General features: G+C 41.3%; 1 protein-coding gene across 1 annotated transcript; it reads right to left on the reverse strand.

The window, feature by feature from the left end:
* Positions 1 to 1,019: 1,019 nt before the first annotated feature.
* Positions 1,020 to 9,567, reverse strand: chrnb1l (cholinergic receptor, nicotinic, beta 1 (muscle) like). Its single transcript, XM_026296659.1, has 11 exons — positions 9,498 to 9,567; positions 9,004 to 9,137; positions 8,675 to 8,719; positions 8,173 to 8,315; positions 7,965 to 8,073; positions 7,695 to 7,842; positions 7,199 to 7,384; positions 6,516 to 6,739; positions 6,245 to 6,420; positions 1,518 to 1,656; positions 1,020 to 1,303 (listed from the first exon to the last, which is right to left on the reverse strand). The coding sequence occupies exons 1-11, from the start codon at positions 9,565 to 9,567 to the stop codon at positions 1,163 to 1,165; spliced, it is 1,515 nt and encodes a 504-aa protein (XP_026152444.1). The 3' UTR covers positions 1,020 to 1,162.
* Between the last annotated feature and the right edge of the window lie 3,050 nt (positions 9,568 to 12,617).

The raw sequence follows: 12,617 nt of genomic DNA on the forward strand, positions 1-12,617 counted from the left end.
GTTATGCCAAATGGTTGCCCTGTTTCCTGCAATTCATAACTGGGCTGCAGAGCTGCCGTTTGCTGATTTGCTTCCTACAATTATTCACAGACATGACTACGATGGCCGTGTAGCTAACAGTGTGACAATAAATTAGCGAAAATCACTGAAAAAGGTGACGCAAAAGTTGATAAATTCTTTCCTTTTAAGGTGATACCCCTGGAAATCATTATAAAGTCTTATGATTAACTTTACTTCCTCACTGTGACCTTATTTAAACCCTATATGTAGAAAAGTAATGAATTCCTACTCGTTGTCTTGGCCTCAAACTGGACTACACATTAGGGTTAGATAGATAGATAGATAGATAGATAGATAGATAGATAGATAGATAGATAGATAGATAGATAGATAGATAGATAGATAGATAGATAGATAGATAGATAGATAGATAGATAGATAGATAGATTCCAAAAATACTGTTCACACCAATGAATGTAGAAGGTTAAATACACCGTCAGTGGTTCACATTAATCACAATTTGTGCATATTGCCAGTAGTTTGATTGTTTAAACTGACATTATACTGTCCAGGGTGTACCCCTGCCTTTCACCCGAGAGAGAGCAGGGATAGGCTCCAGCTGATCCCCGTGACCCTGGTTCAGGAAAAAGTGGGTATAGAAAATGGATGGATGGATGGATGGAACTGACATTATATTACTGCCATCTATTGCCTAAAGGCCAACATTACAATCACTGCTCCCTTTTACAGCTGAACACAAATAAATAGTTTTCTGTACGTTTCACAAAGTACAGCACATTCATAACGAAGCTGCTGGTTAAATCAAACACTGTTGCTTTCAAAAACATATATTTCAAGCTTTTCGACTCAAATAACAAAGATCACAATGTGTTAAATACATAACATAGACAAAAATAATATAAAGCCACCGAGAGTTGCCACATAAACATTTATCATCCTTAAATCTGCACACTTGGATTGTGTTATGGCAACTATGTGTCTTTATGTAATGTGACTTTTATCGGCAGCTTGACCTTGTCAGGGGCTGACAACAGAAATGTGGAATAGTTATTTATGGAAAGTCACATCTGGGGATCTCAGAAAGCACCAAGAAGTAATGTGACATCCAGCTATGTGTATGTGTGTGTGTGTGAGTTGTTGTCTATGGGAAGGGGTTATCAGGAGTGTAGTTGAAACTGGCATCCAAGAACATGGCCAGGGTACCCAGGGTGCTGATGATGACAAACAACCACAGGAAGAGGCGATCCACAACCAGGGCGATGAACTGCCAGTCACCAGTTATCTGGAACACACACACACGCACACACGCACACACACACACACACACACACACACACACAAAAGTGCTTACTGTAAGCACTGACTCAGCAGTATACTGTGTGTATCCAATGATACATGAACATCACTGAGGCATGTTTGGAAAACTATCTGCTCAGTAACTGCTGACAGACTGAATAACAGGCTGTCTGAGAGTGTGTGTCATGTGCATTTCTCACCATGTCGTCGATGTCCTGTTTCTTCAGCTGCTCAGCCATGTATGTCACAGCAGCAATGGCTGACTTCAGGTTGGGAGGTAGGACCAAACAGTAGTTGTCTGTGTTTGGGAGGCGCTGGAGCTGCACAGTGCTCTCACACCTCAAATGCAGAGAGGGAAGAAAAGAACAGTGAAGTTGGAAATAAGGATGTAAAAAACAAAAAAAGAAATGGGTATAGGAACAAGCACTGGCTGCAACAAGTCTATAAGCCTAGTCCTGACTCAAGGCCCTTTTGGTGGCTTTTTCCAGATCTGCATCTGAAGTGATCCTGGAGTTAAGACCCTGCCTGTACAGAACTCTACCACACTGTTAGGGTAATATTTATAAAGATTTGAATGACTCGCTTAAAAACATGACAAAGCCGAGGATGTCAGTATAGTCTCCTCAGAACATACAGAATGTGTCCTTGTGGCCTTGTGACAGCAGCACACTCCTGCCACAGGTGTGACATTGACAAAGCACCAGGGCAACATGTACGTGATACCATGACCTTTGACGCCTTCATTCTTACCTCACACAGCTGTTCCATAAAGCAAAACATATGAGCAGAGTGGGGGGGGGGGACTCTTGGACAGCATTGTTGTGATGCCTAGCCAACATGTGACTCTAGAACTTCACTGCTGTGCTATAAAAAAATTCATTTTACTTTGAAATGAAAAGGAATTAGGAGTAGCACTCAATATGTGCACCAGCACCAAGAGGAACTGTGAAAAGTTCTTGTTTATGCTCTTAGTTTTTACTTTTGGGAGTATTTGATCCACAGATACATTCATAGGTCATGGATGTATCCAAGGGAATATCCTCAGAATCAGTCCCTATATTAGATCATTGTTTGAATGAATGGTCATGTGTGTTGACATGCTGAATTTACTTTAAGTTTCTTTCATTCAGAAAATGTTTATCGATTCGGGGTGAATAAAAGTAAATAATCACATTGCATGAATATAAATATATAATATATAAATATAAAGCCTTTTTCTGTCCACACCAGTTGCCATGCTGTTGTATAAATATTATGATATATACTAGTCATTTACGATTTCAGCCTCATCAACCCTTTTTTTCATTGGCGTGTGCTCAGTCAACCATTCTTGTGTGTTACTCTGTCTGATGTCATTACTAGCTAGCTTCACCAGCCTGGGTTTCATTCTTCATCACCACAGTGCACCTGTCAGACTGACACTTCTTTTACACGTTTACGCACAATCCAAATATGTAAGTGTATAGTGCGCATGATGTGCAGAACCTCTGGCACCAGAAAGGGTGAGGTGTCCGAGAAGTTATTAGTCACAGAGAGTGTGACAACAGATGGACTCTTAGACAATAAAAAAGTGTCCAAGAGGTGTGTATGTGTGTGTGTGTGTGGCCAACTTTGAGGTGCTCTACATGCTGCATGCCACCACATTCCACAGCTTGTATTTATTACCCTAAGTACATGGAGTGCTTCTCACTATGACACACATCACATTCACACACACCCTTACACAGGCACATGTACACTGTACTTTGATAGTGTAAATACCTGTGCATGTTAATATGTTTGGGATTATTAAATGACATGTTGACACAACATAAGAACCATGGGCTCACACATGTAAAGGGTAAAGACAAATATAAGCAACTCAACAACATGCACAAAATCATCATAAAATGTGAAGGACAACACCTCCACATAGAGAGTAGGATGAATGAATAGACAATAGTAGATGGTCCCTGATAGTGTGTCCATCATCTCTTTGACACAATTCTCTTCTGCTCTGATCAGCTATCATGGGTCTCCTTCCACTCATCTACCAATTCTGTTCTTCACCCTTGTCCATCACCTCTTTGAGGGATTACCCCTAATACTCAGCCTAAACAGAGGCTTAGTGAGTGGCGACTATGTTCAGGGGACGGGAGTGTAGCTGTGGGTGAATTTGATGCCTTTGGAACGGGATGACAGATGCCCAGCATCAGGTCTGGTGCAGGGGACTCTGGAGCCTTTTATAATGTCTGGGCTGAGTGGCAAGGCAGAGGACTATCGGGTCATTAGTCAGAATGAAGCATAGGTGAAGGACAGACAGCATGGACTGAAGTCACATTTTAGACAAATAATTTTGAGCTTTACCACTGACTGATACAGTATGTCTATTTAAATGTCCAGAGTATATTCAGTCTATTGAGAGTGTAGTTCTAAGCAGTGACAGCCAACAAGGCTTAAACAGGCCGAGTGTGAAGTAGAGAAAATCTACTCCATCAACCCAAAATAGAAAAAATGTCACCATGTCTTCACAAGGTAATTGACAGAGAATAAACAAGTTAGCCCCTTCACATGCACCCCCTTTCTGGCATACACACAACTTAGACACACAATTTAGTGAAAGGCATATGGATGGACTATCCCAGGCCAAGGTTTGATGAAGAAGACAATAAACTGAGCTTTTGGATTTTTCTATCTAAGAATATGTCCAGGAAGATACCATAGCATAGCATGGTGTCTTAGTGGTTAGCACTGTTGCCTCACAGCAAGAAGGTTCCTGGTTTGAAACCCATCAGGGACCTTTCTGTGTGGAGTTTGCATGTTCTCCCTGTGCTTGTGTGGGTTTTCTCCAGGTACTCTGGTTTCCTCCCACAGTCCAAAAACATGTATGTCAGGTTGATTGGTGACTCTAAATTGCCCATAGGAGTGAGTGTGAGTGTGTGAGGTTGTTTGTCTCTATGTGGCCCTGTGATGGACTGGTGACCTGTCCAGGGTGGACCCCTGCCTTTCACCCAAAGAGAGCTGGGATAGGCTCCAGCTGATCCCTGTGACCCTGGTTAAGGAATAAGCGGGTATAGATGATGGATGGATGGATGGATGATTTGATTGGCTGAACTATCTGTTCAGTCTTCCTAAACAAATCATGTGACTGGCTGGCTGTGCGCATAGGAGAAGGATCGGCTTACTCGCACTAATTGCCAACACCTGAGACCTCTAGGATTTTCTTCCTGCCATCCTAGAAACGGATGGAAGATGATACAGCAGCCAAATGATGAAAACTCTCCCAAAAACCAACAAACCATGGAGACCTACAACATGACCAACGGCGGTTTAATGGACTTTTCTCAGAGGACTAAAAGTTTGGATGGTCTGGAGGTTTCACGGAAGCTTCAACATGTGCATCTCTGGTAGACAACAGAAAAGGTAGGAAATCGCAGTTTTGCTTTGCATGCAGTGTTAAAACGTGATTTTCTGTCGTAATGGAGTTTTGAAATGGTTTTCATCGTTAATATTGCGAGGCTGTGCTTTCCGGTGCGTCGCTTGTTAAAATTGAAGTCGCAAAGGCTCGTCCTGAATAAAGGCCAAGGCTGTGCACTGTGGTGTTTATCAGTTCATGTTTACCATCAGAGTCGCTAACATTTATTTATCAGTCAGAAACACAAAGTGCAGCTGAAGGCTGAGTGTTGTGACTTTCCAGTGTCAGACTGAGGCATTTCACCCCAAACTACTCATGTCGAGCTGCTAGTGGTGCTGCAAGGAAGGTCAGAGGGTCAGCAGGGTCAGTAGCACTAATCCTCTCTTGGAACTGTGAATACCTGCGCAAGTTTTCATGGCAATCTATTTTAATTTATATGTGTGTGGACCAAAGTGGTGCACCAGCTGACAGCAGGTTGACATTGTTAGGCCTAAGCCACAGTGATAGAATGAATAAAAATACAAATCCCACGTCTGTCCATTGACTCTCAAACGTTCTGTATAACTCTGACCATCACACTGAAAATAAGTCTACAGCAAAACATGTCACTGTCTTGACAGATTCTTTGAACTGATGGCTGTAATTCTGCCAAGTCTAGCACACTGTGTACTGTACCATAATACTAGTCTGGCATCAGACACAACACTCACACTTTGGCACACTCTATAATGAAGATTCAGGCCTGTGCAGGGTTTTAATAACATTAGTAATGGCTTTTTGAAAGTGTAGCATCAGGATCAGCACATCTTTGTCTGGAAAGAGGATGAATCAGGATATATGACTCCAGGGCTATGATATTTAACTGTACCGCACACTATAACTTCTAGGCAGTTTATCGCTTTCAAAAAGTCAAGCCAGATCATTGTGGAGCTTAAATCTAACCAGGTTTGTTAGATATTGCATATATATATATATATATGTGTGTGTCTGTGTGTGTAAAACTGCCTTGCTGGTTTTTCAGCTATCCGTGCCTTATCCACTGTTGGTTACCTGGATCAGGTGTGTCCTTCCCATGGGTTTCCCATCAAACTGCACTTAGCTTTGAAATCTAAGAAATGTGTTGAATGAAATTTCTTCTGTTCAAAACATTTGCAGAACAGATTTTTCTGCCTTGTTTGCATTTGTGGTTGGTTCTGAGGTCTGTTTACACTGGTTCCTCTTCCTTGCCTATGTTAGAGTACTCCTGTGTTTGCAACACAAGCATGACCTATGCTGGAAGTGTTTCAGAAATCTCACAGCCTACCTAAAAATGCTGAAGTAAAATCATCCTTTATCTGATGCAACTTTTTTAGGAGGCTGAGATCACAGTTTGTTGGCAATTGTTTACATTCATCCTGATCAGAATAATTTATTGCAGTTAGTAGAAAAAAGTGCTAGTTCACAACTTTCACAGTGTACTTTTTCAGAATGAGACAGTATAAACAAATAAATGGCTCCATTAAAGAAGTAAATGAAATGAAAATGTGGCCCTACCTGCCTCTCCAGGGTATGACGAGATCAGGGTTGATCTTGCGAATGAAGTACTCTCCCCCAGGCTGCCGCCCATCAAAGCTTCTGATAAATGTATCATTAGACTCCTCTTTCAACAGAGGCTCCTCTTGGTTCGGCCTCGTCATGCCAATATACTTGGGCAGGAAGTGGATAAAAACCTGAAAATTCCAGGGGCAAATGTTAGTGAAATCTGAGTTCTCAAATATGTGAGTCTTGCTTCGTGAATTTATAGAAATGTTAAGTCCACTCTAACCTTTCGGACCCAGTTTGGTATGATGTGTGTACTGGCTGTTCGATGGTGTAAGTTGAGGACAACCACGCTCAAGATGACAGAGAAAGTGACCAGGATCATGGTGAACATGACGTAGTTAACAATAATTGGGATGCCGAGGGAAGTCTCAGGCACTTTGTCAGCGAGCAACAGCATAAAGACAGTCAGAGCGATGAGGACAGAGATGGAGAGGGTCATCTTCTCTCCTGCAGATGACAGGGATGGGTTGAAAAATCAGTTATGATGTGAAGCAACAAACACAGTATTTACTCTGCTAGCCTATATTAGCTGCAGATTTTAACATGGATTTTATATTGTTGTTGTAACAAAGGCATTCATGTGTGTGTTACATATCCCCTGAAATCAAGCTTACATCAGCCAAAAATTCAGCATGTTTGCTTGCCCCATCCTGTTGCCTTAAGTCTGTATTTTTCCATCAGTTCTGACCACATAAAACCAGACATTGACAAAGTAGGTTCCTGGCTGTGATCAGTTTCTTTTAATGCACAATTCATCATTTAATCACCTGTTCCTTCAAAGACTGCCCTGTACCATGAGGTCGTCTGTGTTTTGTGTCATGACATTAGTGTATTGGTATAGAGACTCAGATCTTCTCTTGGCAGTGATGTGTAGTTGTAATGTCAAAACATGTCAGATGTGCTGACCTGCTCCAGGGGGCAGGTAGAAAACAAATATAGCCAGCACGCTGGTGAGGATGCAAGGCACAATGATGTTGATGATGTAGAAAAGAGGCTTCCTCTGGATGATGAGGTAGAAGGTGATGTCCTCGTACAAGTCCACTTTAATGTTCTTCCTGGTGGGTTTGTGACAGATGGCCCATTCTCCATTCTCTGGGACATACAATATTTTGGGAAAGAGCAGAAACTGAGCGTTGGGAGAGGCTTCTGCAGGAATCTGCTACTATTTCTTTAGTAATGTAGAAGGTTTCTAAATGCTCAGCAAGGTACTGATATCATTAAGTGTTTCCCAAAATGTGCAGATAAGTATCTTATAAAAACGCAGAATAGAGATTACCTTCTGTAACTTGTTTTCTGCTAGTGAATGACTTTTTATTTGTTTGCTTTTTTGCTCTTGATTTTTTTGAAAACTCTGTGTGAAGGTAGATTACAGGGTTTTGATGTGGTTACTGTAAGGACCAACCAGTAAAAACATTCTTGTCGATGACAATCTCATGGATTTCTTTGCCGTCATCATCCAGAAAGTATTGCAGGTCCACCTCAGAGGAGTCGTAGGTGTATGAGCGGAAAACCATGCTGCAGTTCTGCCAGTCGAAGGGGAAGTATGCCACCTGTGGAAGCAGAGTGTGCAAATAGCTTAGCAAATTTGTGCAGGGAAAATGGTGATTTAGCAATAGGGATAGAAATATGTATGATGTGATTTTCAGTGCAGTGTGGTCATTAAAAACTGCACCTCTATAGAACAGGAGCTGCGGTAGATGGCAGGGGGAAACCAATTAACTTTCCCATCACTGTAAACTAAGACGTTCACATACAGAGCCACATCAAACTGACCATCATTACTGTGGGGAGATAAAAGAAAGACAAATGTTGTTAATGCCATGAGATTTCAATTGTTCTCCTACATCCTGGTGGCCTGTAAAAACAGCCAGCACACTCACTTGTTTATGAGGTAGATGTCAGGACGCCACACCTTGTTGGGAGGAATCCTCAAAACATTAATGTTATCATATTCCTCTGGGTTCCATGACAATCTGTAGTCTGTCCATGCCTGGGATAGAAGGGACCAAGAATTGAAGCATGAAGGAGAAAGGCAGGCAGTGAGAAAAGAGGCACGTTAAAGAATAAAGCCAAGCAAAAACGGGCAGAGCAGAGAGCAGACGAGGCTGTGATGTGTCTGTCAGTTACTTCCTCCTTTCTCCTGTCTTTGTCGTTTAAATACCACTAGTGTAGACGCACACTCTCACACTACTGTCAGAAATACTCAAGTCACACTGAATTCTAATTAGTTGGGGTGAGGGACAGAAATGAAAGACTAAGTCAGAGAATAAGACGGCTAAAGCAAGAAATAATTTGTGGTTATATAAAGTGACAAGTCCATTTGAGGACAAAGCGCAGCGGAGTGAGGCTTAGTGATGAGGATGAATGATTTTATCCTTATACCAGATTCATGAACACGTTGGTTGTCATCTCTTCATTTTTCTCATTCTGCAGAGGGTTAGAGAGGAACACAAAGAGAGTGAGGGACATACATTAATGATGCCACCATGTCTTGTTGAGCATGGCAGTGCTGTTACTTTCAGTCCTGCATTATGGAACCTACTTGGATATGAAAATGCAGATGTAAGACATGATATGGGTAATGGTGTAAAAGCAGGAAAGTGATCATTTCTAATGGTATCTTTATAAAACAACTTCATTAACAGGTTTTAAATAATTAAGTATCTGTTTGTTTGTATGAGAGTACATGTTTTGTGTGCATTTGTGTTTACCAAGCTGACGAGCTGAGAGAGGGTCATCCCCACTCGCACCATCACCTTCTCCTCCCAGTAACGAGCTGGTCTGACTTTCATGTTGTAGTTTTCAAATAGCTTCAGATGGAGCCTTCGCTCTGTTTCTGAGGCTCCTGGATCAAAGGATGGAAGCAATGATGTAGAAAATGAGGAGTGGGAGTATAAGAACTAATGAACTGACAGTCACCACCTGGAAAAGGAGTAATAGCAATGAATGGTGATAGGGCTGAAAATCAAAGGGAAACAAATATGAGAAAGACCAAAAATCAAAAATGATGGAAAGAAGAGAAGAGCCTGAGTCGTATACATGTTTTTATCCAGTGTCACCAAATGACTAATGGCTTGTGAAGAAAACTTACTGGATCTTAGAAAAAAATGACAAAAGTGTGAAAATAAATTTTTTTTATTTTATGTGTGTGTGTGTGTGTAGGGTAAAGTTCACATGCTGGCGTCAGAGAGGTGATTAGACACACCACTCAGGGCAACCACGGTGATCTTTAATGGGTGGGTGGTGTTGTCCATAATAGGCAACAGTTTCGCCATCGGCGTTCATCATCTCTCACTTCCTCTACTGAATTGAGAGAGCAGCTTAGGTCGGAGGTTTTTTTCCCTGCCTGGGACAATGACAACATTGTCCCAGCACGACACACACCACTGACATCTAGACCACAGCATGTTGGTTCTCTGTGGATCAGAGTCAGGTCTGCAGTGGTTCCCGCTGGGATGACCCATGCTAAAAATACACTGTGTGCTCATGTCTACTCAGAATTGGATGGATTGGTACTTGTTTTCTGATTCTGTGTCATGCAAATGTAATAAGTAGCATTACTGTTTGGGACCTAATAATGACAGAACTGGAGAGATCATTCATAGGCTGAGTATGAACCATAACAACATGCCACTTTAAGGAAAGGTGCAACATTAAATTAAAAAAAAAAGACAATTAGCAGCATTTAGCAATAGAAGGCGTCTCAAAAAAATCTGTCTCAATAGGACTGGAACTGATGCTTCACGGAAAAGGCAGAGAAGGACAGAGGACATGGAAAGGAAGCAGGCAGCAGATCAGGTGCTGGTGGTGTACGGTGGGTAGCAAAGATGGCTGAGCTGATGTAATTGATATGCAGCAGGGGAGTGGGATCAAAGGGATGTCTGGGATATCAGCCCCATCTGGGACAGAAATAGACTCTGATTAACAAACAATGATGCACTAATGTGATTCATTATATGTTCCAGAGCAGTTTTATTTGTTTTTTTTGCTTTCAAGTAGTACAACCCAAGTACCTTTTGAAATAGAATAGGTACTACTGTCTTTTAGGACTTCCCCCTTTTTGTCTCATTTTCTGTCTTCTTTGTTGTAAAATCACCTCAGCTTAGCTAAAGGACTTGAAGAGAGACATGAACAATACCACATGGAGGTCACTAAAAAAAGAGTTTTGCTTTCTACTCCTATTGTGGGGTCAGTGTCAATCAAAGCCCTGATAAGAGCTACTCATCACAAATCAGTTCAAACAACTGAGGAAGTGGAATCAATACCAGTTTTACAGAAATAAAAAGTTTGCAATGTGATATGAGATACTTATCTCATGTACAACATTTTACAGAAATGCCTGAATTCCCCATGTGCCTGCTTGGAAATGGAAGTTGTAAGGAATCAGAGTAGTTTCACATGAAATGGGTTGTTGCATCAGGACAGACATGAATTTGAGTGTATGTCTTGCATACAAATTCAGACAGAGGAGTATGGTTTAATCTCAGGTTTATGAAATATATCCTGATGTTAAAAAATGTCTAAATTGTGTTAAAAGCTTAAATTTTTTCTGTAAATAATTTGACCTTGTAAATCTGAGCAAATCTTAGAATTATTAACCAAAAACAAAATCAATGTTCAATAATCACAGCACATATCAGCATCCTACGACTATCCTTACCAGTGAAAGCTAGGCACAGGCAGCTGCATATGATGAGAAGTGTGTCCCTCCTCCTCATATGAATGTTGAGCTTCATCTTGGTTTGTCCGATCATGACAGTCTTGACATCTTACAACTTCATGTGCCAGTCAAAGGCCCACTCCCTGCTACAACCAGGTACTGCTCCCTCACCTGGAACTGAGACGGATGAGCAGCTTTAAAACATAAATCTTTCTAGCTCAAGCAAATAGATTCACACTCTGTTTGGTTAAAAGCTAGTTGACGCCTTCAACCGCACACGCTGTTCCGTTAACAACCCTCTCTGCTGTCTCCTCTTCTCTTTGTGACCAGGGCTCCATGGGTGAAACCATGGCCTGATTGGGTGCGCTTGCTGGGAGTGACAAGAGGGTGGAATGTATTTGTACTGGGAAGCACCTGTTGGTGCTCACCAATCTAAGGTTAGGACTGTGGGTGGAGAAAGGAGAAGGTGGAGGGGGTGGGATGGGTTAAAGGAATGGCAGTGTGGCCTATGGGCTATGACAATGGAGATATTTTTGGGAAGGAGTAGTACTATGTGGGGTGGAGTGTTTTTTGTTTTGGAAGGGTTGACTTTTTCTGTGGGTAAAGAATTATTAGTGGTGGTTTGGAGCTGAAGTGGTTAATAAGTGTCCTTCATTTCCTTTTTAATGACTTCATTAGAGAGTTGGTTATCAAATTTCACTGGGTTTAATAAAAAAAACAAATCAGAAAATGATTCACATTTAACAGGACTGTCCTAGTTGTTCCCATATGAGTTACAGCTCATTGGTTTACTTGTCCTCAGTTCCAGTTTTAAGTCCTTTATACAGCGGAAAGATCTGTTATCATTAAGGTATCCTGGACAAAAATAAAGCCACCGTGCGTGGAATTTTAAAATTCCCAGCCACTTGATGGCACCTTCTCTTAGTGAGACACCTAAGAGTACAGGAAGGAGATTGGGTGGATCAAGGAAAAGGCAATGATTATGGCTATGTCCTGTGGATGCCAAACGGCAGTAAAATATGCCATTTTTAAAAAAATTGGAAGCAATAGTAAGAAGTAGAATCTGATCACCGCCACTGACATTTTACTGATAGAAATTGTTTGGAAAGCACTTAGGGGAGCAGCAAAAACATCATTTATCAGAGTAAGGCTGACATGATGTGACTTTATACGTCTCTAAGTCGTCAAAGCTAATGAGTGTGAGAATTGAAATGAGAGAAGCTGAAGAGCTTGGCTTTAGATGCTGTGGAGAACAAACCTACAGGGTAAGGTTGCAGAGGTCGGAGAATTACCATGCCTCTTGGCAAACAGTGAAGAGTGATGGAGAGGTTTTATATCATTTGAAGAGTTTGACCATAGAAACTGACACATCGAGGTGAGCTTGAGGCAAGAAAAAACATGTCGATCAACATAAAAAGAGATGGATCTTGTTGCTATGGAAATAGTGATTGAAGCTGTAAGATAAGACTGAAAGTTAGGATTGATTAGGTGATGGTTTTGGATTGAAGTCTGGATCCTGCCAGTCCTTCATCATGCTTTTTATGAAGTCGATGTTTGTATTTTAAGGATCATAATGTTCTTTTGTGTATTGCATAAGATAAACAATGCACCTTCTCTCCATTCTGCCTCTAGTTGTTCTAAACTCCTTTGTTTTGAATCTGAGGT

Source organism: Mastacembelus armatus, chromosome 18 (genome assembly GCF_900324485.2).
Source record: "Mastacembelus armatus chromosome 18, fMasArm1.2, whole genome shotgun sequence".
Taxonomy (NCBI): Eukaryota; Metazoa; Chordata; class Actinopteri; order Synbranchiformes; family Mastacembelidae; genus Mastacembelus; species Mastacembelus armatus.